The sequence below is a fragment of the Barbus barbus genome (genome assembly GCF_936440315.1).
Source record: "Barbus barbus genome assembly, chromosome: 3".
In the NCBI taxonomy this organism is placed as follows: domain Eukaryota; kingdom Metazoa; phylum Chordata; class Actinopteri; order Cypriniformes; family Cyprinidae; genus Barbus; species Barbus barbus.
The window spans coordinates 32,548,673-32,574,896 of NC_136731.1; the positions used below are offsets into that span (position 1 = coordinate 32,548,673).

Sequence of the window (26,224 nt, forward strand, 5' to 3'; positions counted from 1 at the left end):
TGTGTTACCTTGTCCTTGTACACGAATGACTGCACTTTAAAGGACCTCCTCTATAAAGCTCCTAAAGTTTGCAGATGACATTACAGTCATCGGCCTCATCCAGGATGGTGAAGAAGTCTGCAAATGATTGAGCAGCTTGCTGTGTGGTGCAATCACAACAACCTAGAGCCAAAAGAGTGGAGATGAACTTTAGGAAAAAAAACACCTGCACTTCCCCCACTCACCATCATGAATAGCACTGCAACAACAGTGAGTAATTCAGGTTCCTGGGCTCCACCATCGTGCAGGACCTGAAGTGAAGCTTCCTTCGCCAGCTGAGGAAGTTACTAGTGATTTTTAGTCTTTTTTTTGTTTGTTTTTTTGTTTTTTAAATCTTCAATGATAAAATATATAGGGAAAAATTTTATTTTATTCAACTGAAATACAAAATGCAAAAAAATGTAGCATTTTGAAATCAACTTCTACTTTATGAAATTAAACTTTTTTTTAATTAATTATATGCAGTAATAAACAACATGTAAACTAGAGCTGCACGATTCTGGATGAATTGAGAATCACAATTTGTTTTATATAAATTGGAGATCACAATTCTCTCACAAAATAACGTAATTTACTAGTGATTCTGACAAAATGTTCAGTATTTAAAAAAATATTCAAGATTTTTATTTGTCACATACACAGTTATACAGAGTATAACCAGCAGTGAAATGTAAGTAAATATATATATATATATATATATATATATATATTTGAACAAAATAAAAAAAAAATACAAATAAATAAATCAATGAAGGAGTCAGTGTCTCACTTCATAAAGAGTTGTTTCACTGTTGGAATCTCCTGAATGAATGATTCAATGTCAAATAAATTTTTTTAAAGGTTGTCGCCACCTCCTGGCGGAAGAGGATAAGTGTTACAATACAAGCGTTAAGGTCCTTTCGTTTTGATCGCTACTGTAGACCAGGGGTTTTCAACCCAGGGGTCAAGGGGGGCCGCGAGCATCAATTAATTCAGAGACATTGCCTTGGAGATTTATGAATACGAGCTTTCAAATCTTCAGCCATCCGCTAGGGGGCAATCTGACTCCCGCTGCTAGGCGACAGTGAGAATGGTGTAAAATGATTTACGGTTAGTCATGTCAGAAATCCAACAACGGATTGGCGTGTTGTTATCTCAGAAACAGGCTCAGCCATCACACTGAATCAGGTAAACTGGCTATATGTTTATGTTTCTTAATGCTACGCACTGGAAACGCAGCAAACAATATGTGAATGATGTTCGCACACTTTGGGCTCGCGCGGGGTGTTTGGGGGGGGCGCGAGTGAAATTAGACAAAAAGGTTGAAAGGTTGTCCTGAAAGGTTGAAAACCCCTGCTGTAGACAATAAGTGTTTATACCCAAACTATAAACTTTTATCCCAGTACTTCTGTTATTTAAATGTCTATAACAGAAATAATGATGTGTTTTTGAAAACACTGTTTGTGTTGCTCTTTCTGGATCAGCAGCAGCATGAATGTAGATTTGAATGTCTTTAACACCTGTTTCACACCGTGAGTGTCAGTGGAGCCCATAACAGTGAATGACAGCTTTCACATCGGAAGCGTGATGATGGCTGACCCTCTGAGGCTGTGCTAGAAATGACATGCTTACTGCCCAGTACACAGTGCATACTGCCTACTGTTTTTTAAAGAATAGTGTGTGAAACAGTATACAATAAGCAACAAATGGCTCAGAGTAGTATGCTTAATTGTCACATGACAAACACAAACATTAATTCAACACAGCTGTCAAGGTTGTTACATTACAAACCATTATTTCTACAAAGGCTTGTTAATAAGGCTTCATATTAGTAAACAATGCTATAATTGAAGAACTTTACATAGGCTATTGGACAGAACTGAATGAGCTGTCTTTAAATGAACAATGATATTTTTGGCTGTTACACTAATTTGAAAAAGTGATATATTCTAATTACACTAAGTGCAAATAATGATAAATTATGTTTACACTAAAATAGCAGCATTTTCTTTAGCAACAGGCGTGTAAACAGTAGTTAGGTGGCAGATATTTATACTTCAGTACTGTAGTACATTATAAAATGTAATAACATTGAGTGTAAATTATCATAAATTTTATTTGATGAACGCCACTTTATTGGGACAAAAACCTACCTACAGCTAAGAACACTGTATTATTAATGAGGCGTCTAATCTCCACTTTTCAAATATTTGCTTAATTTTTCATTGAAAGTAAATGCCTTTCTGATCTCAAACTCGGATCGCTCGCACGAACAGCAAACATCTCTCGTCTTTTACTCACTGCGCTACTGACTCTACAGACATTTGTGTGTCTTTTGCAGAGCTGTTTATCACAGCCAGGCATTGATGGGCGGAGTTTATGTAAATAGTCTCTGACAACAAATTGGTCTATTTGTCCTTAGAGTAAATACACTCCATTTAAAAAAAAAAAATACACTCCGTTTCTTTTTAGAGCTGCTTGACAGTGGAATTTAATTCTGTTTGCTTAATTGAAATATTACATTTATTTATATATTATATTACTGCAATATTAATATTATTATGCAATATCTTTGAAACAATGTATAAAGCGCTATAGAGATAAAGGTGACTTCGTTTGACTTGATCGGAAAAGTGCCGTAGAGATTAAAGTACAATTTATGTCCTACAAATGATATTTTTTTTAGATGCACAGTGATAGTTTGTAGTTTACATGTATATACGTACATATACAAGTGTAACATTTATAAGTACTATTCCCCGCCTCCTGTTCACTCACGCGTTTGAAGATGAAACGTCACATGGAGTGCGTTGCATTCTGGGAAACAGTATCCCACGCATACATCAAATTTCAGCAAATGTAGCAGGTAATCCGGGCATTCCATGCATACAGAAAATTCACATACTATTCACAGTATTCACACAGCATACTGCAGTATAGTAGGAGTTGTATGATAGTATGCCATTCGGAACACAACCTCTGTACTGATTTCAGTTTATATGCAGACCTTGAGCCGAAAACTCATCACCGAACACCAATGACTTGTATAAACACTATAAGGACAAAAGTGTTGGGACACCCCCTTCCTTAGAACAGAAAAAGGCACCAACAAAACTGTGGCAACAAAGATGGAAACATAATTCTTGTATTTAAAAATTGTATTTCCATCTCTGTTGTACGGAAGTTCTTAGCGGCCATGGATTATTATAAATTTTCTGTCTTGTTTTCTCGTGATCTCGACATAACGAAAGTTGTTTTGTCGTTATCACGACTTAATTTTCTCTGTGTATTCGGCATGAGAAAATGCTATAGAAGCGGCATCATGGATGATCGTATTCGCTTTTACTTTGATCAGGGACTCACTCAAACTGAAATAGCTCTGTGTCTGTCAGTGATTGACGACTTACACATAAGTGTTCGACACTTGAGAAGGAGGCTGTCGGGTCTGCAACTTTATCGTCGAAGACAATATAGCGACCCTGATTTTCTCACGATAGCTACAATTACGTCGTGAGAAAACGGTTTTTACGTTGAGATCAACAACTTTTGTTATGTCGAGATCACGAGAAAATTAAGTCGTGATCACGACAGAACAACTTTCGTTATGTCGAGATCACGAGAAAATTAAGCCGTGATCACGACAAAACAACTTATGTCGTGATCACGAGAAAATTAAGCCGTGATCACAAGAAAACAAGACAGAAAAATTATAATAATGCATGGCCGCTTAGAACTTCCGTACTGTTGCAACAGTTTTGGACGTGTCTAAAATGACAGTACCCTTATGTACAAGTCATTGGTGTTTGGTGATGAGTTTTTGGCTCAGGGTCTGCATATAAAGTCACACCAGAGGAGTTCAGCTGGGATCAGGACTTGGCTTTCTGCAGACCAGTCAAGTTCTTCCACACTGACTGAATCAATCATGTCTTTTTGAACCATGCCTTATACACAGAGGCACTGTATTTTTGGTATTTTTGGCGCATGCACATAAAACAAAAGAGATACTTTGTGCGTGGTTACATGTTATTTCAGGCTTTTCATTTCTGTTCAAGATGAAAGACTGTTGTTAGACTCATTCATGACTCATTCACCTAACTAAAAGTCAGTCATTTTTTACAGTGCAGTGTAGCCTAATCTAATTCAAATCAAATGTATTTGAATGCAGATTAATTGTGTTTAATCTGTTAAACTTTTGCTTGCAATTACTGCAATTAAATGTGTGTTTAAGTGAGAACAACATAGATATTGAAAGTATTCTGTACACAGATGTAAAGTACAGTACTATTACATATAAATACAGTACTCTCATAAATGACACTGTATCAAATGTTATGTTGAAAATTAAAATTAGAGTACATCATAGAGTTCATATTTAGGGTTTTGCATCACAAGTTCATTACAGTGCAAATTGTGTTTTAGTGAGTAAAAATGTGTTGATTTTTGCAAAATGTGTGCATGAGATCTGCAAACAGTGTCTAAACTGCCTGAATTTGTTTAAGGTTTTGCAGAAAGAGTGATTTATTTGAAAAATTGGTTTAGGCTATTGAGAATGCGGTTTAGAGAATGGGGTTTAGTGTCTTTAATGGGGTTTAATGTGGAAAAACGGTAATATTGTAGCAGTTTACAACAGCTCTGCCTCTGCATCACATCTGCTGAACCCGTCACCATGAACCATGAAGGCAGAAATGACTTCCTCTTTAACACGCTCTCTGAGACTGCGAGTGAACCGTTTCACGCTCAGTGTGAAAGCACCATTTATCAGAGATTCACCTCACTGTTTCGCATCGTGCTCAGTGTGAAACGCTCTTTCGATGAGCAGGGGTGTCAAACTCAGTTCCTGGAGAGTCACAGATTTTAGATTCAACTCTAAATTAATGCACCTGATCCAGCTAATCAAGTCCTTCAGACGTTTTTGAAAACTACATAGTAGGCCCTATGTGTGTTGGAGCAGGGTTGGAACTAAACTCTGCAGGGCTGTGGCCCTCCAAGAACTGAGTTTGAGGGTGTTGAACTGAGTTTAACACCCCTGGGTTAAAGTGAGACTTCAGGGTGTGTATGAGGTAGTGGAGAGTACAATTAGAGCATCTGCCCTGTCTCCCTCTCTCTGTCTCTGTCATATCAGTTTTTTATGACAGGCTTTCAATACAACAGCAGCTCACCAGGTTTTTGACAGTTCTTCTGTAAAGTTAGCACCTCCATGTAAGGTGGTGTGGCTTAATGGTTTCAGATCTGAGGCACTGATGTAGACTGACTTGGACTGACAATACAGCTCTGCTAAGCATAAAGGGTGGAAGTAGGCTGGACTAATAGTCTGTGTTGGCCAGTGTGGTCTGTCTTTAAATACACACATTTAACCACAAGTTTCAGATACCTTCAAATGTGTGAACAATGTAAGGCTGTCCAAGTTCAGCAGCACATTTAGAGCACAAGCCCTCAAAGAGATTTCAAGCAGTCTCATTCGAAAAAGCAACTTGTTTGCTTTATAAAGCACAAAAGCTGACAATTAATGATTTATTTGTAAAGTCTAGTGGAAACTGACTAGCATGTTACAGTGCACATCAGTTGGCAGAATGCTGAAAAACAAGTGCTAAATATTTAGTACAGAGAATATTTAGTATATAGAGAGTAGTGCGTATTCTACAGAACTCAGTGAGGTTGGTTTCTACATGAACATAAATATTGAGCCATTTCTCCTGGTTAACTCTGAGAGAAGCTGAAGTGTTTAGTTTAGGGGAGGGATCAGTGAAATGCGGAACTGTTGTAGTTCTGTTCGCACCAAGCTAGTGTCTGTCTGACTCAGAGAACATGTGAAGCGCTACAGAGATAGACATCACGCACACTGATCAATGAAAGAACAGAAATGCTGAGACTACTGCTTGATTTTACACTTGGTAAATAGTTTTTAAATTTATACCATTTAATTTATTATTATACTAATTGATATTCACTGTTTTAAATTATTAATTAATCATTTATATAAATTAGAAGGTTCCTATTTGGGCTTTTTACAAATACGTGAACTAATATATATATATATATATATATATATATATATATATATATATATATATATATATATATATATATATATATATATATATGGGGGGGGGGGGGTAGCTCTGTTGTCCTGCATAAAAAGCAGTTTTTATTGCAAACAAATTTGTCATATTTATGTAAGACAGCTAAAAACATGTAATTATATTCATAAAATCTTTGTGATAAATTGTTTTCTAAAGAAAGAACTCCCTTATGTTTTCTCTTTGACAGTCATGGTTTTGAACGATTACCTGGTTACTGGTGAGTGATCCTCTCAATGTCGCAAAAGCTTTGATAAACATCTCTATATTATTGATAAAGGGATAGTTAACTCGAATTTTAGCAAATCTGAATTACTTTGTTATTTTGTTTTATTTTCTTTGGAATACAAAAAGAGAAATGAGAAAACGGAGAAATGCTGAAGACTGTGCTGGTCATTTTTTCCATTCAATTACAATGAAAGTTGAATTTTTAAGCTTTCAAGCACATAAGCTGTCCATACATGTATTCCAGGTCTTGAAACCATGCAGTACCTTTGTGTGAGGATCATACTGAAATTTAAGTCTGAATAAACTGAATAAGCTGTTAACTGCCATGATTACTGAGTCAGAACTTGAGAACTGAGTAAATCATTCAAGAGACGTTCCTAAACGTCATTTTGGGAGGAGGGAACCCATCTAGTATTTCAAATGACTTCCAGGGGATGTAAGCAGCAGAACACTTTGCTGCAGCATCAGTTGTTTTGGCATCCCTCCACCTCCCCAACAACTTTACCCATACTCATCTCCCAAGCATTATTCCCAACAGGGGGTATATCTTAGCTCGAGTTGAGGCTGCTTCCTTGAGCCCCTCCACTTTGGACAGCAAGCCAAATACATTTAACCTTAATAGCGTAAAGATTATATGGGTACACAAACTTGTGAAAGCTCTTTTGTGAATAAACTATTTATTCAAATGGAACAAACTGTTCTTTCACTTCTAAATTATTAACAGAACAGGCAGGAGATTTTTTTTGTTTGACAGAAGAAAATAAGTTGTACATGTTTGCATTGAAATGAGGGTGTGTAAATGTTACAGTGTAGAATGTTCATATTTAGGTGAACTATCCCTTTAAAGCAGACAGCAGGTTGTTTTATTTGAGAATATGTGAGTTGAATATTTGCTTAATTTTCTCTGTTTAACAGGAGATCAAAACATCAGTCTGGTCAATGGTTTAGATGCCTGCTCGGGAAGAGTTGAGCTCCACTATAATGACACATTGGAGACAGTGTGTGGTGACTCCTGGGACATTTATGATGCTGCTGTGGTGTGTAGACAGTTGGACTGTGGAAGAGCTGTTATTGCTGATGGCCAGGCTCTTTTTGGGGTACGGGGTCATCACAACTCCCGGAGTGAGGCCAATTGTAACGGAGAAGAGTCATCCATCACACAGTGCTTATATAAAAGGAATGAAAATAGTTGTCCTCGGAGTAATGATGCTGGAGTCATATGTTCAGGTATGAGGATTTAGTTTTTCCCTTAATCAAAATGTTCATTTTCAAGTGTGCTGGTGTACACTGTAATCTGTGATAAAAATCTTTAAAACAGTAAAATACCAGCAGATGTGGTTGCCAGAACTTTACCGTAAAAATATGGTAGCAACATTTTAGGTTTTACAGACGCAACTTAAATTCACTGTAAAAAAAAAACAACAACAAAAAAAATCTATATATTTGTATATGTGTGTGTGTGTTTGTGTGTATAACTAATATAATGATAATAAAATAGAAAACAACATTTAAAGTACTAATATCTGTTTTTGTAAACCATTGTAAAACACTGATAACCACTTAAAGCAGGTGGTAATGAGAAAGTCACATGATAAATCACAAAGAGCTCTTACACAAGCTGAGGAGGAAATACTAATACACAGAAGGTGCACAGTGTCATTCACCCAAACACTAAACACCATCATGGTAACACAAATGATACTAAAATAATGCAACAAACATTAATTTATCAACATTAGATGTAAAATAAAACCCTAATGTACACAACTGTACAATAAGAAAAAACTAAGAAGAAATGTGAAGTGTCATGCAGGGAATTCTGGGAATGTCAATTTATGGTATTTGACTGTAAATTATACAATGGCTTCACTTACAAAACTGTCTTTTTAACAGTATTTTACTGTAAAATGACATGAAATGTTATCACATTTATTCAGCGTAATGAGCATATGTAGTACAGAAGCTTACTATTAACCGATAAACAGGTTTTTACTGTAGCATTTTACATTATTATTTGTAGTATTTTACTGTTAAAATTATGACAGTTTTTTACAGTGTAGTTTAACAGTACTGGGTTTGACACAGACTCTCAGTCAGTGTATTAGTTGGGGGGGGGGGATAAGTGATTCTTTTAGCAGGTTACAGTATGCCAGTAGGTGACAACAAGTGACTGTCTTTAATAGTGATGTGCAGTCGTATTAGTAAAATTTCAGTGAGATTTTTCTGGGCAAATCTCCATTGTTCATTGTCAGTAATAGTGATGAATGAAGCACAGCTCACACAGAAAACCCTTTCAAACCAAGCAGCTTTTTGCTGGTTAAGTCAGCAAAATTGCATTTCCATGAGCGAAACTTATATTGTACATAGGGAACTATTCCCTCGTGCGAAAATCCTGATAGCACAGATTCTACGAAATTTTGCATAACAACAATAAATGTGACCGCACCTTGATTCATAAGCGAGCTGAATAATCAATTAAAACAATTAGTTGAAAAATATTGAATCATTCGGCCATTCTGAAGATGTGTGGGTGTCTTGTTAATGCATTATAAATCTCTCCTTCAGCTTCTTCAGTTATTATTATTGGTGCTGTGGTAACAGCTGTACTGCTCATATTGTCTGGACTGATAATCATTTTCCTGGTGAGGAGGAGACAAAAACAAAAGAAAATCCAAATATGCTCCCGTTCAGAAGGTGAGAATTATTTCAATAACTTAATTTACCTTTACTTTGGATGCCTGCAAATATCAATGCTTAAACATCTTACCACAATAATAAAACTTTTTTTTATTGTACTTTGTATCCCAAGATGCCGTTAATATGCAAGATGTGCTCTGTAATAACCAGAATGAAGACAATGCTGAGGATGACTATGAGGTTGTAGATATGGATGATGGTGATCATGAAGATGTAATCTCTGACTCTGATCAGGATTATGTTAATGTAGATCCAGATGACTCTGAACCAGACTACATCAATGTGGAAACAGACGATTCAGATCAGGACTATGTCAATGTCGATATTACAGAACAGAAGTACACTGGGCAATAACTATTAAGATTTATCAAAGCTGTTTGATGGAAAATATTAGTGATTTTCAATTTTTCACAAAATAAAGGACCAAGGAACTTCTGAATGGAAACAGCACTAAATACCAGAAAACAGTCCATTAACACACAAAAGTGCCACACAAAAATGGAGCCAGAATTGCAAGACAAGGAACAAACTAAGTCAGCAGTGAATTGTTCATTATATCCAATCATCAGTGTCCAAGTATGAGTAATTCTTTGTATATGAAGAGAACAAAGACTCTTTGGTCATTATTAAGCACTAATATTCAATAAGAGACTTGTGAATTCTCTAGAAATCTCTGTAATGTGAGTGTGGATTCTCTTTTCCTGTAGCAAATCAGTTTGCCTACTTCGCTGAAAATGGTGGCACTAGAAAATTATCAGTTGTTAACAGAGCTTTAGCAACAATTATGAACATTTATTGGAAGTGAAGTGTTTTTGACAGCTTTTCAAAGTGTGTTCTATAAAGAAGCAAGCGATAAGGAACCTCGAAGAGAGAAAGCAGTAGTTGTATCCATTCACAGTGTGACAACCCACAACTCCTCTGCTGTGTGTCTTCCTCTCTTGTTGTTATTGGTAGACACCCGCTAATGAGTTACTGTTAGCCTACTGTATGATGTCTGCCTTTTATTATGACTGCCCACTGGATACCTAAATAATTTAAAATATGTTTAAACAACAGTTTCATACATGTTTATACCCTGCACAAGTGTCCTCCGAATATAACTGCAATATTATAAAATTGTATCTGTAAATACACTGTAAACCTAGTTTTTATATCTCGGGACTATAAGGAAATGTGAAAATGTTCACGGTCGTTGCACTCTGTGTCCAAAAGGGCACTTCCTCAAATCTTTGCAGCTTAATCAGTGTAACGCATTCTGAGAACAGAGCTATTCTCCGAATGTGTTAAAAATGCATCCGGCTAAATCAGGAAAACGATTAGGAAATCCCACTGAGTGCTACTCTTTAACTCCATTTCAGAGGAGGCTAATGCCTATCTGATGTGGTTTCTTGATTCCCTTTTGTAATTTCTATCACATGTAAACAGTTTGTTTCGCTTCTTTGCGGAGATCATTTGATATTTTGCATATTAAGTCATTCCATCTCTCTTTCTTTTATAGATGTAAACTAAACAGAAACTCTAACATTTTATTTTAAGTGTTGTCTACATATACAGCATACCAGCAGGGGTTTGATGTCAAACAGACAATTCCTGGCCCCCACATGAAAACAGTGAGGGTCAGATGCTCTTTTAAAAAGCCACATTTTACTGATAGCAATTTTGGACCTTAATCATATATATATATCGGTGCTTTCTTCATACAGACTGTTTACTGGGCAAGGGCAGCATGAATGTTCATCCACAACTCAGCATTATAAAAAAAAAATACAACTTGTTTTAATCACGTTCAAACAATAATGTTTGGTGTAAATTACCTTGTACAAGGATACAATCTTAGTTTAGTGAAACTGATGGACAGATTCTCATAATAGCTGAGCAGAGTGAAAGTTTTATTTCTCACAAAAGCACCATCAGAATTTCTTATGAGCCAAATGCCTGTTAATGTTTTGCCATCCTTGTAATTTTGCTTTTGTATAGCTGTTTGTTTTAAAATTAGTAATCAATTAATATCTTGGCTAATTTATAATCTTATAAGAAATAGTGGGTGATGAGTGACTTCAAAAAAATGCTTAGGTTAAAAAATTCTTAGGTGAAAGGACTGGATACATTTCAAGTTTGTCATCTCATTGTGAATGTCTATTTGGTATGCAATTCTTGGTGAAATTGGTGAAAATGCATTTTGGAAAGTGGTTGGGTAAAAAAAGGATGTTTCATTTTATTGACTAAAAGCATTTTTTTAAATAGTTGAAAGGGGAAGTGAATGAGTGTGTTTTGCAGTTTTGGTTTTGTATGTGTTGAAAGGATTAGACTTATACATCTTAAGAGCATTTTGAAACAACTTAAGGATCACAATGCCAGGACCTTCTCTTCTCACTTTGATATTAGGTAAATTCCTTTTTTTTATTACTGATGATGTTTAAAGATTTGCAATGATAAAAACATTTAATGATGAAATTTTTATATATTTTATGTCACCATATTAATATGACAATAATATTTCATGCTTACTCCAGTATTGTTTATGTTTATGAACTGTGTAAGTTAGTGGTGGTGCCATATCTTTACTACACTATTGAATAAGTACGTTCATCGGTCATCTCTCAGGTTTAGTTTCCAGCTTTCAGGTTTTAGTTTTCCACCATTTGTTCTTTCTAAAACTGAACTGAAACTAGTGGCTTTTACATAACGTTTTATGTTACCTTAACTTTGACACAGTCTAATTATGCTATCCTTCGGGGATGTTTGAGTTGCCTTGATTTAATCTTGACTGCTCTGAAAATTATCTAAATGATGACTAAAATGATTTAATGGGGCTCACACAGCTTTTAAAAAATAAGGAATCGTGAAGAGTGTGAAGACAGAACTACATCAAAGAACTAGGCTACATCGGATACACAGGCCATAGCCTTTCCCTGCAACTGTCACAGTCTGCTACGGTACACAATACACTCTGAGGGCGGTTTCCCAGACAGAGACTAAGCCAAGACCTAGACTAAAATGGCCCTTTAAACCAGATTAACAGAAACCTGCTTTCTCTGTCATGGTTTTAAATAGTCAAGTCTAGTCTTAATATTTGCTTTAGTCACTATGATTTTTTTCTTGAAATCCACTCTTGGTGGCCACCTTGGCTGTTGTATGTCTTTGTATCTTGTGAAGATCAACAATCTGTTGCTACACATCAGAACTCAAATCTTTGGTTTTTCTCATTGCGATGGATGATTAAGGGAATTTGGCCTTTGGTGTTCCATCATATTCATTTCTTGGTACATGTTTAATAGGCAACCTTTGTCATGCTAATTCAGATTAGCACAACTGATTTTTGTTACATAGGTTTTGGGTTTTGTCTCATGTTCATGTTTTCATGTCTTTTATTTTGTAGTTTAGTCCTATTTCCTGGTGCACATTCAGGCTCACACCGGTGCCCAACCTTTTGCTTTGGTTTCCGAGTTGAACGACATGTTTCCTGGAAACAGTGTGCAATGGGGTTTGAGATATGTTTTCTCTTGTTTGGTGGGTGTGTCAAAAATGTCGGCCCAATCAGCAGCAACATGTATATAAACCACGCGGTATTAAAGAGACAGATCACACAATGGGACCAAGTGAAGTCGTGTACAAATGTGTCCGCTGCAGCTCGGTATACGCAACAATTGATGATATTAGAAGACATGTTTGTCGTAAGAGTTTTATAGTAACATAGCATATCAACATGATGATGATGAATTTTTAAGTAAATGTAATTAACATATAAATAAATTCACAAGAGCAAGTATATTGTATACAAGTATAGCAAGTATATAACACATTCTCGGAGGTAAGAAGTGTACCTCCAGAGGAATCGTTACAGTTTTAAATTAGTTTATTTCTAGTTTTTATTTCAGTTCAGGACTCCATAGTCCAGGTGTTAGTAATCTTTACCTAATCCTACCTGGTCTCACGGCATAAAGGTACCTGGGGGCATTTTTTAACAAGATGCGAAATACCCACCAATAAGTACATATCACTGCAGTTTCCAAAAGAAATGAACACTAGAGACAGCAAAACTGCGACGCCTTTTATTCCTTTTCACACAAATTTACAGAGTTTTGATTAATAAAGCGTAATTTTCGCACAATTGCTTGAAGAATATCATGTTATGACTTCAAAACAATATTAATATGCTGGGAGATTTGAAAACTGATGCTTTTGAACATTAGCATCACACATATATCCAGCTTCATATCAATGGGTTTTCATAGATGGTAAGTTTGTTTGGTTTCTCAAGGAGTACGGAAATGTACTTGAGGAGTGAGGAGCTCCGGTTCAAATCCTGTGTAACTATGGTTCTACAAAATAGTTCAAATCTGCATATAAGGAAGTTCAAATAGCATGGTTGCTCCTTCTGAACAGAAAAAGTCAAAGAGCCATACTGTTGCTATAGTTCCCTTCTTAGTTGAGTTAGCAGATTTCAAAGAAATTGTGTAATAATGGCCACAGACTTTGATTTTTTTTTAGCTCATCTATCCAGCTGAAGGACAGACAAGCAAGAAACATGCCTGATATTTTAAGCCAGTTATACAACAAACATTGGACACGTTCACACAGCAGCCGAATATGGTTGTCAGTCCTGTATTTGAGTCAGTAATATGGTTTCATTCACACACATTTCAGTCATTCAAGGGATTGACAAACACATTCTATAAACAAACTCACACCCTTACATTTTAAAAACTCAGAACGTCTCAATTACATGCGTAGCCCGAACGGAGATGTTATGTCGATGACGACATTTGGGGATTCACTTGGGAGCCGCAATCATCTCTGACTTTAAGAGAAAATGCCAATGAATTTTGGCTAGTGGATTTTGCACACCTGAGCCACTCCCCATGGATATGGGTATAAATACACGACAGATGCATCCACTCTTCAGGTTTTATGCTGAGGATCTGAGACTTGTCCCTGACCCCAGCGATGGTTCGAGATTGTGGCATGGGGACATAACGTCTCCGCTCCCTCAATCAGGGAACGAGGGTTACGTACGTAACCGAGACGTTCCCTATCTGTCGGTCACTTCGAGTTATGTCGATGACGACATTAGGGGTCTATGGAAAGCGCCGCAACCTGAACCCTGTCACAACCCTATGGCATTGCAAATGTTGACAAGCAGTCATGTGACAGACAAATGCCATGCAAAGGTCATAACCCTCCCACCGCCCAAGCGAAAATTCGCTGCCCTTGGTACCCACAGGGACCAGAGGGGAGTATAACGCTGCTGGTGATAGCCAAGCTGCTGTTCCTTTCACAACAGAAATTTCTTAACAGAAGGGATTTCGACCTTCAATGAAAGATTGCTTCAAGTCTTTCCTTTTGTTGTTACAGCTTGGCAGTAACGATGGGGAAGCGAGCCTAACGGAGAAGGGCGCTACAGAGGCCACATCCTACCTGTAGGGAGTTATCATGTGGAGACACTGATATGGACTGACACAGGCCGGGGGCAGTACTACATATGGAATGGGTCTCTGAGGCAGGTCCTACCTGAGAGTAGGGATGGAACGACTGCCAACAGTGACTGACAGAATGATCAACACATAGGAGGCAACACTCCGTGTGGAGTGAGCCTGTACTCACAGGAGGAACAGCTCACTTTGGGATTGGTACGCCAAGGCGATGGCATCCACTATCCCGAGGGCCAACCTCTGCTTGACGTGATCGTAGACAACCCTGCCAGTTGATGCATGAAAGAGTTGCAGTATTGACTGTGCGGACCAACACGTGCTTGCCAAGCAGCAGCTGCCGAAATGGCCGCAAGGCTAGTAGCAATGCCAGTAACTCGAGGCAGTTAATGTGCCAAAGCAGTCAAGGCCCTGTCCAGACCCCCGAAGCTGCCTGCCCATTGCATGTAGTGCACCAGCCCACACTGGAGGCATCCACCGTGACAACGACATACCAAGACACTTGTTCTAAGGGCACTCCGGTACATAGAAAGTCAAGGTCCATCCAGGAGTTGAATGAGCGGCAACACATCAGAGTGATGGTCACCACGAACTGTACCGTGGCGCCATGCCCATCTCGGGATGCGGGAGTGTAACCAGTGCTGAAGTAGTCTCATATGCAGCAATCCGAGCGACGTGACTGCGGCTACGGATGCCATATGCCCCAGGAGCCTCTGAAGGTGTTTCAGTGGTACCACCATCCTGCCTCTGAAGGAACTCAGGCAGTTCAGCACGGACTGGGCATGCATGGGGGAGAGCTTGCTCTTTTCACAGTTGACCTGAAGCCCCAACTGGCTGAGGTGCCGCAGCACCAGGTCCCTGCGATTGCACAACTGTTCTCTCGTGCGGGCCATGGTCGAGATAGTTGAGGTGTGCCCTCCGTGACTTTCTCAAACACACAGGGGGACAGGGAAAGCCCAAAGGGGAGGACCCTGTGTTGCCATTCCCAACCCTCAAACACAAACCGAAGGAACGGTCTGTGTCGAGGGAGAATCGAGACATGAAAGTAAGTGTCCTTCAGGTTGACCGCTGCAAACCAATCCTGGGGTTAGATGCATTTGATGGTGCGCTTCTGAGTCAATATCAGGCTTGTGAAGGGCCTGATTCAAGACTCACAGATCCAGGATTGGTCGAAGGCCACCGCCTTTCTTGGGTACGATTGGGTACACTAAGGGTTGTAAAACCCCTGCCTCATCTCGGCTGGAGGGACTGGCTCGATTGCATCCTTTGCCAGGAGGACAGTAATCCAATCATCGAGTGCAGCTCTTGTATCAACCTCGGGTTGGTACTACCCTCGTGCATTTTAGTACCTTGGCTTGGTGTACTCGCAGGACAGCCATGACATGCATGGCAGAGGCGGCTTGGCCCGCATCACTGTAAGCTTTGGCCGCAAGAGTGGTCGTCAGCTCACAGGCTTTGGACGGGAGACGTGGACGATTCCTCCAAGTGGCGGCATTTTGCGGGCACAGGGTGCAACGCAAATGCACTCTCCACCTGGGGAATGGCAACATATCCCCTAGCCGCCCCGCCATCGAGGGTAGTGAGGATGGGGGAGGCAGACAAGCAGCTTCCAGACAAAAAAGGGGCCGTCCACGACTTCATCAGCTCCTCATGCACCTCCGGGAAAAAACTGGGGCAGGGCATGGTCATTAGCCATGGCCCGTTGCCGAGGAACCAATGATACCACCGTGAGAGCTCGGTACTGAGAGGTGTGCACGCCTCCAGCCCGATGCTCGCAGTGGCCCAGGAAAGCATGGCCGTTAACTGGGTCCAAGTCAGCAGTGGCGACAACACCCGTGGGAGGCCTGTCACGTCGAATCTTCATCCTCAGAGGACGATTGCCCATCCCCCGATGCTGCTATCGACATCTGGTCCTCTCTCGGCGCACCTAATGAAATGCTGTGTACGCCGTAAGAAAGCACAGTAGAATAACCAGAGAGCTGCACAGAACAGCTGCTGTGGGAGGAGTGAAAGGTCCTTGGGGACTGGCCCGGCAGAAAGGCTCTCACTGTAACCCTCAGATCGCCCAGAGCACTAGCCAATAGTTCTCTGCTCATGGCAGAGAGGCCAGCATGGGTAGTGACAGAGGGAGCCCCTCCCATCACCGTGAGGAGAGAGAGGCGTGATTGCAGTGCTGCCATGGTCACAAGCTCACAGAGAACACATGAACCATCCACGAACGCAGCTTCAGCGTGCTGGATGCCCAGACACCGAAGACAACGATTGTGGCAGTCGACGAAGGATAGGAAATGACTGCAACCAAGAGGACACAGCCAGAACGGCGTCTTTAAAAAGACGCAAACCGAACCGTGATTTGCTCTTTTAAGAAATCTGCTCTTTTAGTTGAAGTGCCCAGGGGAATCTCTGCAGACAGGGACACTGCTGTTTGCACCGTAACGCCAACCAGAACAGCTTCCAGACAGATCGATGAATGGCTTTGTGGAGATCAACACGTTCATCCACTCAGCTCCGAAGCAAAAATCTGAAGAGTGGATGCACCTGTCGCCTATTACCCATATGCACGGGGAGTGGCTCAGGTATGCAAAATCCACTAGCCGAAATTCATTGGCGGTTTCTCTTAAAGTTAGAGATGATTGGGACTCCCAAGTGAATCCCCTAATGCTGTCATCAGCATAACTCGAAGTGAGCCACAGATAGGGAACTGTATTGTCAGAGAAAGCCCTGTTGTGTAAATGGGACAGCTATAACTGTCAGCTGCACGGGTTGTGGGCTTCATGTGTGGTTTTGGTAACTTACAGAGCAGTGTTGCCAATTAATTTTGGGTGGAAGTTGCTAAAGACATGTCAGTTTGTTGCTAAAAGTTGCTTAATAGCATAGTTACGTAACCATGACGCAAAACCAAATCATTGTCTAGAATAACGAGATTACTCAAATCTCATTTCTAAATTTCCATAATTTACGGATTTTTCACAGATGTTTTGCCTGTATTTTAAATTGCACATTGCATTTTGCACTTCAAGGTTACAGGAAATGTCTGTAAACTGATAATGTCCTGGCAGAAAATGATCTTTTCCGGGTTTTTTTTTTTTTTTTTTTTTACAGTGTGCCTAACTGATCAACAATTATAGGTACAAGCTAATAACAAGGTGCATCATAAATTAACAAAGTGTGCACATTTCAGCTCTCTTGACGGGTGAAATTGCACCTTAATTGATTTTTTGTCCTGTAAACTGTGATGAGACGTTGCCGTTTTGGACGTCACCATATTTAATATTTACTTCAGTCAATTTTATATTTACTTCAGTCAATATGGTTATAGGTGACAGTCACCAATAGAATGCAGGCTTAGCTGCATGTTCATACAGACAGTATTTGAGCCTTTGTTTTAAACTGTTGTGTGAACAGGACATTTCGCCTCAAACTTGTAAGTAAATACAGTTGTCAATCCCAAACATTGACAGTGTGTATATACTCGTAGCCATGAGTTTGTTGTGTTTGGAATGGTATTATAATTACCATTTTTTGTAACCATACTAAGGCCCATTGTTTTTAAAGGGATAGTTCACCCAAAAATTAAAAATCTGTCATCAATAATGCTGCCTTCACGTGCTATCGGAATTATCGTAAATACGAGTTTCCTAGTTGGAAATTGGATGTGAACGGCCTCTCAAGTCGTATTTACTACTGGGAAATTCGGAAATAATTTTGATACCCGAGTTTCTGAGTTGGGCGGGTCAAAAACTTTAAACATGGTGGAGGGGACAACCTGCTGTCAATGCTGTTCTCACAACAACTACATCCCTTTGTCTGGTCGCTAAAGTACTGTATTTATAGGCTAGATATGAACGATTATGTGAAGCATAGGTCTATTATATGTTTTATAAGCAGTGAAATAAGCATGTATTTGACCAATATTCCAGAATTGTCAGTGAACTGCACATATAGCGCGGTGAATGTTTATATGACTGTTAACCAATGGGATGCTACATTTTATTCTTTCCAACATTAAAGCACTTGAATACGACAAGCCCGTAATCATGACTTCATAAGTGGGAAATAGGGAATTTCCAATAGCACGTGAAGGCAGCATTACTCACCCTCTGTCAGGTTTGTTTTGTGTTATGTCTTGTGTTTTGTTCCCCATGTGCTCCCTTATGCCCATATTTGGTCCTTCCTGTTTCCTGTTTCTTGTTTTCATTTAGTTCTCATTTGGTTCTTTAGTTTTCAGCTGTGTTTAATTAATTATCTAAGTGTTCTTAAGCCTTGTGTTTCCTTGTCTCCAACATCTGGTATCGTTTGTCTTACCCCAGTGCTCCATGTTTCCTTGTGGATTATATCATTAAAGATATTGTATTTTGAAGAATCTCCTATGTCTCCGTGTCTCCTCGTTCCATGCTCCAGCGAAAGCCTTTAAAGGGTCAGGAAACCCTACAACACATTTTTTGATGCGTTAACATGAACAGGTTGCACATCAGTGAAAACAACAATAGCACTCATTATGTCTATTATTAAGGAAAAAGTGGTTATTTTTTCATTTTTTGGAGCAATTTCGTTCTTCCGGTTCAAAAAGAAAAGTTGAGCCTACATCATGAAAAGTGATGTATATGGGTTAAAGTAGGGGTCTCCAACCTTTTTTTATTTAAAACAGGTCTATTCATTTATACTGTTATCAGCACATGTTGAAGTATATTCGTCTCTTGTCTCTTAGAGAATATGAGCTGTTAATGCAGCGTTATGTATATGTATCTTAAACGCAGGGATACATGAAAGAGGAATCAAATCAGTATGCCGCGCTGTCTGAAACACGTCTCTATGCTTGTGCGCGCTTCGGGTGTGTGCCAGTACAGCGCGCAAGTAACGAATTGAGTTCTGTTTCATTTCTTCTTCTTGTGGTTTTAAATAGCTTCAACGTGTAAATTGGCAAATTAATCTGCGAATCACACGCCGAACGGTGGGGTCTGGACCTGGTCCGTTTAAAGCCCTAGCCATGACAGATCAGAGCAATCTTTTATTTACTAATTTAATATGAAATCATCAAATTGCTACTCGATGTCCATCTCATACAACGAAAATACAGAATAATTAGAAAACTCATTTAAGCACAATAAATAACAGAGCGTCATATCTATACACATTTTCCCCAGAACTTTCTCGCGACCCGGTAGGAATTCTTCCACGGCCCGGTAGTGGGTCGCGATCCGGTGGTTGGGGACCTTTGAGTTAAAGGGTTACACCCCAAAATGAAAATGTTGTCATTAATCACTCCCCATGTTGTTCCAAACCCGTAAAAGCTTTGTTTGTCTTCGGAACACAAGTTAAAATATCTTAGATGAAAACCTGGAGGCTTGTGACTGTCCCATTGACTGCCAAGTAACTCTCACTGTCAAGGCATAGAAAAGTATGAAAAGCATCGTTAGGATAGTCCATCTGCCATCAATGGTTCAATCTGAATTTTATGATGCGACAAGAATACTTTTTGTATGCAAAGAAAAAAATAACAACCAAACCAACAAAAATACCATCACAAATGGCTGTCCCCTCAAATAGTGCCCTATTTAAGGGTATAGGGGGCAATTTCAGATGCAGCCTCGGTCTTGCACCGCTACTTTCGCCATTAAGACCTTACTCTGGACAAGAGTGGAGCACTATTGTCATCAATTATTAAAAAAGACACCATTATCAGCTTCAGTTTCATAAACTTACTATATACATTAAAATAAGTATTAAACACAGTAATAAATTAATACTATTTGTGTGTACTATATAACAAGGCATGAAAGGGTGCGGGATTGTTCTGCAATTTCAAACGTTCCAAATCGGCTGCATTTGTGTACATATGTAGGTCTAAAATATGTTCTATTTTGATTCTGTTTTGACCTGTATATAATATTTCACCTAATTTTTTAATTTAAGAAATGTCAGTCAATGTGTAGTTGTAAATCTTGTTGAAAATGTTTTTACATGTGACATATCATGAAAATCTGACTTTTCCTGTCTGTAAGTGCTATAATTGGGTCCCTGGTGCATTTTTAACCCAGAAAATATGAAAAAGAACAACCCTCTAAATTCTTTTTGGTAAGCCTTTCTCTGCAAGCTTGTGAAAAAAACGAATTACTCTGATTACGCTCCCCCCCATGATGTAGAGAGGGGATCTTATTATAATATTACCACCCCTTAATCAGTTCTAACACCATGGCGAAAGTCTGTGCACCGCATGAGTCTTTGGCTGCACTGACGAGCACAGAACACTTTTGTCTATTTAACAGTTTAAGCACTATAAGACATGAAAGAGACATGCTGTGGGGTGGCCGCTTTCTGTGTACCTGCTTGTGTGTGCTCAGAAAACCATATATCAGAAGTTTAAACTATGGCTTTAAAACACATGATTTCAGTGCGATAGACATGATAATCAAAACCAAACAGATGTTTTTAATAGCAGATTATCTAAGGAACAAGTTGTAAATGCACAGCCCTGTTATCCACCTTATTTTTCCCGTAAGAGCAGGCGCAGCCATTTGTAAATTTAATGTGTCTGGCTTCCTGTGTCACCTGCTTCCAGCTATTTTTAGCTGTACAAAACACCTCATTTTGCAGCTTGATCTTTCAAACTGGTGTGTCTTACCATATAATTTTAATGTATCATCCTAATTATGAAAACACTAGTTTGTAGTGCAAACTATTTGACTGTTTTCTGCACTTTGTTATTCTTCTTGTTATTTCCGTACAGCAGTTAATGAACCGGAAGTCTCACACATTGACAGAAAACGACTTACTTCCACGTTGAAAAATAAGGTGGATAAAGGGGGCATGAAGCAGCAGCTCATTTGTATTTAAGAGACATGCACAAAAACAGCCTGTTTCTGTGTCCACTCAAAATAGGCATTTTCAAAATGATATAATAAATGATCTGTGGGCTATTTTGAGCTAAAACTTCACAGGCACATTCTGGGGACATATTCTAAATTACATATTACATATTGTAAAACAGGGTTTAATATATCTCATATAAATGTCACTCTTCTTCATCTCAACAGCCAGTGCTCTGTCTGCTGCAGCTGGTAAGTAACAGACTGTTTAGTCACTCATTTAAAACTCTTATTCTAGTACATTAAATAAATGACTGTTTTGCTATAGTCTTAAATGTTACAATCCTTGTTATATCATGTTTTTAGGAGATTATAGTATCAGACTGGTGAATGGTATCAGTGACTGCTCTGGAAGGGTTGAGATCCTTTATAACGGCCAATGGGGAACAGTGTGTGATGACTCCTGGGACATGAATGATGCTGCTGTGGTGTGCAGACAGCTGGGATGCGGAATAGCTGTTAATGCACAAACCAGTGCTCATTTTGGCCGGGGTAGTGGTCAGATCTGGTTGGATGATGTGGGATGTTCAGGACATGAATCCTCGCTCACACAGTGCTCACATCCTTCTTTTGGAGCACATAACTGTAATCATGGTGAAGATGCAGGTGTCATCTGCTCTCAAGGTATATCTGATTTTTATGTTATTTTGTTGTATTTGTATGTAATATTTTCTTAGCATTACATTTCTTATTTTTACATTTAATTACTTTAATTAAATTTCAAACATATTGTTTTGATTATGTTTAGAAATTAGTGCTAAGAGTTTTGAAAATGTATCCCTTGCTTGAGGTGAAAGTAATATCACCGCCATTTAAAAACATAAACCAAGGTGTTTGGCTCCAGATAATAAAAAACTTATGTAAACTAATGAATAACACAGATACTTACCACATGACTCAAATACACATTTTGAATCCTTATTGTTTACATTTTTAATGCCAACTACCAGGCATAAGGTTGGTCAATGGGTTTGATTCATGCTGTGGGAGAGTGGAGATCCATCATAATGGCGAGTGGGGAACTGTGTGTGATGATGACTGGGACCTGAAAAATGCTGCTGTGGTGTGCAGACAGTTACAGTGTGGATCAGCCATCAGTGCACCTCTTAGTGCCGCATACGGTCCAGGCAATGGATCGATCTGGCTGGATAATGTTGAATGTTCAGGAAGTGAAGTAATCCTCACACAATGTTCACACAGAGGATTAGGAGATCATAACTGTAATCATGGTGAAGATGCTGGTGTTGTTTGTTCAGGTAAGTCAAATCTTAAGCATTTTCACTCATTATTTGGGGGGAAATGAGCAACAGAAATTACATAAAGATTAATGAATTTCATAGTTTTAAACATTTCTAAATAAACACATATTTATTTTGCAGGTGAGCTGCAGATGCCGACTCTTTCCCTGAACTCAAGACATGTAGTTGTTTCTCCTGGAGAAAATATCCAGTTCAGATGCACAACACCTAAACCAAGATGCAATGTTAATGCTGAATTCCAGCTCTTCAGAAACAGATCATCTGTATCCTCCCAGACACATGTATCTAGTGTGACTTTCAACCCAATTGTTAATGTAGACGTCTCACATCAGGGCAGCTACAGCTGTCGTTACTCCTACCAAAACAACACTGTCAAGTCACCTTTGAGTAACACTGTTATCATCAATGTGGGTGAGTGCGTTCAATCATCATAAATTACATGCATTAGTTGCATGAAAGTGAATTCATTCTGTATTTTTGATCCTGACAAGGCACAGTTCTTGAAACCATTTTTATTTATTTAAAGTTAGCTTTATTGTTTGATTTTCTATAATCATATAAATGTATTCTTGTTTTCTAGTGAGCTTGCAGCAGCCCAGCATTTCCCACAGTGATCCTGATGGATGGTTTGACGTGGGGCCTCAGGGGCCAGTGATCACCAGGGGCCACAGTTTCACTATCATCTGTTCAACTCAATCTCAGTATCCTGGAGGCTCTTTTCACCTGTTCAGAGGGTCAAGCATCACCAAGACTGAGTCATCTGTCAATCACTCTGCCTCCTTCATCTTTCCTGAAGCAGATTATTCACACGAGGGAAACTACAGCTGTGTTTATGAAGTCAGTGTCTCCTCACGCTCCTTCCGTTCATCTGCCTCTGAACTGCTGCTCATCACTATCACAGGTACTGATGTGTAAGAGTTTAAAAACAAGCTGGACTGCTGGTAATGAAAGTTTAACTCAAACACATGTGTCTCTCTCAGCCTCCCTGCTTCCTGTCATTGGTGCTGCAGTGTCAGCTGCGCTGCTCTTATTGTCCGTCCTCATAATCATCCTCCTGCTGAAGAGACGACAAAAGCAAAGGAACAAGGAAACTCTCTTGAAGATCTCCTTTAGAAATGGTAACTCTGCATTTCATGAAAACAATAAATTATTTATTTTAAGTTTTAACATTTTATATTCCATCAACAGTGTTGGGGAACGTTACTTTTAAAAGTAATGCATTACAATATTGCACTAATTCCTAAAAAATTTACTAATTACGTTGCTTACTTTTTATGGAAAGTAATGCATTACTCATTCCTTTTGAGTTACTTTTTAAATCTGGGCAGGGCTTGCTTGTTTGTTTTTAATATAAAAAAGCTCTTCTTTCACAAATGCAAAAGCCCTTTCACACCAAAAGTGAAATGAATACGCCTCAGGCTAGAGGAAATGTAAATTCACGTCTGTAGAGGAGAGGGTGCCGCTCAAACCACATGAAGAATCTGACGCAGGAGAAGAAATTTCAACACTATTCAGCAATAACAAAAATCAAACACAAATGTGTTATTTTTGCTTAGTATGGTTGAATTGGATCATCAAAGGTCAGTAGCAAAGACATTGGTTAATAAAATGGGATTAAATACATAAATGATATTTGTCTTATTTAACATATTTAATTATTTCAGGTTTGTATAATATTCTGAGTTTTGACTGTTTTTATTGATTTTGAGGACCTCTGAATGTGTTTTTGTGCTGGTGAGATGAGTAAATACATGTTCATATGTAGTCTAGAACTACAGTAAGATCATATTCACACACAACACTCTGCACTTACTCCTGATTTCTCTCATCATGGCAACACCAGAGCTGTCAGTCAATACATTCTAAATTAAAAAGTAATGGGTTACTTTACTAGTTACTTTAAAAAAGTAATCTGATTATGTAACTCGCATTACTTGTAATGTGTTACCCCCAACACTGTCCATCAACACTATTATTAACTTCCTTTAATATATTTACCCTTCGTCTCTATGCAGTGTTACTAGGTACAGATAATACATACGCAGGTGCATCCCATGACAAGAAAAATGAAGAGGATGATGAGGCTGATTATGAAAATGTAGAATTTAATGTTAAAAACATGGATCGTGATGACTCTAAAGCGGACTATGTCAGTGCGGACACAGATGACTCCGAAGAGGACTATGTCAATGCAAACTTTACAGAGAATAAAAGTGTGGTAGACAAATCTGATGATAACATTTATGAAAGCTGTTGTGATGAATACTGAGTAAACTACTACTATTAAGTTGATAGTGATTGATATGGAAATAGAGACAAAAAAAATCTTTGTTTGGCCTCACTGTCTTTTTATTAATGAGGATTCCTTTGAGATAATAAAGAGATACATTGTTGTGTGTATTATAGTCTACATTGCACAGTTTTCTGGCATATATAAGTCAAATGTTGGAGAATGACCAAATGCAACAATATGTTGTTTAATACTGTCAGCAGAAGGAGAATCAAGTGTTCCTCGAGTTTACAGTGTGTGCATAATTATTATATTTTTGCAAATTTAGGGCATGACCATTGGACAGCAAAATGCTCAATGGGTCAGCGGGGTCAGAAAAAACAGGTGGAGAAGAAAAAACACTGTTAACTGCAAAAGAATTAAGAATTAAGGTGAAGAATTAGGTGTAAAATCATCAGGAAACATTTAGTCTCCAGCGCCACCATTTTCCAGAACTGCAACCTTCCTGGAGTCTCCAGAGTTACAAGGGGTCAGGTTCTCAGAGACTTTGCTTGGGTAAAAAATCCTAAAAAATTGCCCTCACTTAAAAAAAATAACATGCTGAAGTGGTGTGAAATACATGGAGACTGATTTTTTTTTTTTTTTGTATAGCGCTTTTTACGATACAAATCGTGGCAAAGCAGCTCTACAGGAAATTAAGTTTCCACAATATATTTATATATTGCAGAACCTTAATATATTTAACTTATGGCAAAATTTGGTAATTCTGTATGTTTTCTGAGCGTTGGCATCCTCTGAGGTCCTCTGAGGGGTTGGCATTATCTTTATAGGCTTTATAGACAGATAAGATGAGAGTGACTCTTGAAGGACCAGCATCACATCCTCTTGTACCACTGTTTCAAGAATTTATCTTCCAGAATCTGGCAGTAAGTTTTTGGAGCTCATTTTTAGTCCATCTCTGCAAGACAGACTTTTCAGGATAGGAGATGGTTTCACACCTAATTCTTTCCCTTAATTCTTAATTCTTTTCAAGTTAACACGTGTCTTTTCTTCTCCACCTGTTTTTTTTTTTTCTGACCCCGCTGACCCAATGAGCACTTTGCTGTCCAGTGGTCATGACCTAACTTTCCAATTTCTGTATTGCATTAATTTTGAATATTTCTCATGGGCATTTAATAATTTTTGACTAATAATTTTTGAGTTAAATCTCTTTTTTTTGGCTCATTTTAGCTGTAAAAGAAAACATGCCTAATAATTCTGCACACCTGAATATAAGACGTCTTTCACTTTAAGGACAATTATAAATGATTAAATACAAAATTAATATTAGTCATTAACAGTGCCGATCCTAGCCTTCTGGGGGCCCAACGCAAAACTGGGAGGGGGGCTTTCAACCAAGCTTTCAACTCGGTTTTTTTTT

At 38.6% G+C, this 26,224-nt stretch overlaps 2 protein-coding genes across 3 annotated transcripts; both read left to right on the forward strand.

Moving 5' to 3' along the window:
- The first annotated feature begins 1,101 nt into the window (after positions 1-1,101).
- On the forward strand, positions 1,102-11,405 carry LOC306850470 (uncharacterized protein). Of its 2 annotated transcripts, none has more exons than XM_079386123.1 (5): positions 1,102-1,206; positions 6,286-6,315; positions 7,239-7,550; positions 8,889-9,017; positions 9,133-11,241. In XM_079386123.1, exons 2-5 carry the CDS (start codon positions 6,288-6,290, stop codon positions 9,372-9,374), a joined length of 711 nt encoding a protein of 236 aa, XP_079242249.1. In that variant the 5' UTR covers positions 1,102-1,206; positions 6,286-6,287; the 3' UTR covers positions 9,375-11,241. The 2 variants fall into 2 exon arrangements, with proteins under 2 accessions (XP_079242249.1, XP_079242248.1); XM_079386122.1 differs by lacking the exon at positions 1,102-1,206 and adding an exon at positions 5,817-5,909 and having other exon boundaries at positions 9,133-11,405.
- On the forward strand, positions 11,294-25,389 carry LOC306850459 (uncharacterized protein). The gene is made up of 8 exons (XM_079386111.1): positions 11,294-11,405; positions 21,484-21,507; positions 21,622-21,939; positions 22,266-22,571; positions 22,695-22,985; positions 23,155-23,475; positions 23,555-23,692; positions 24,590-25,389. The coding sequence occupies exons 1-8, from the start codon at positions 11,372-11,374 to the stop codon at positions 24,841-24,843; spliced, it is 1,686 nt and encodes a 561-aa protein (XP_079242237.1). The 5' UTR covers positions 11,294-11,371; the 3' UTR covers positions 24,844-25,389.
- The last annotated feature ends 835 nt before the right edge of the window (positions 25,390-26,224 follow it).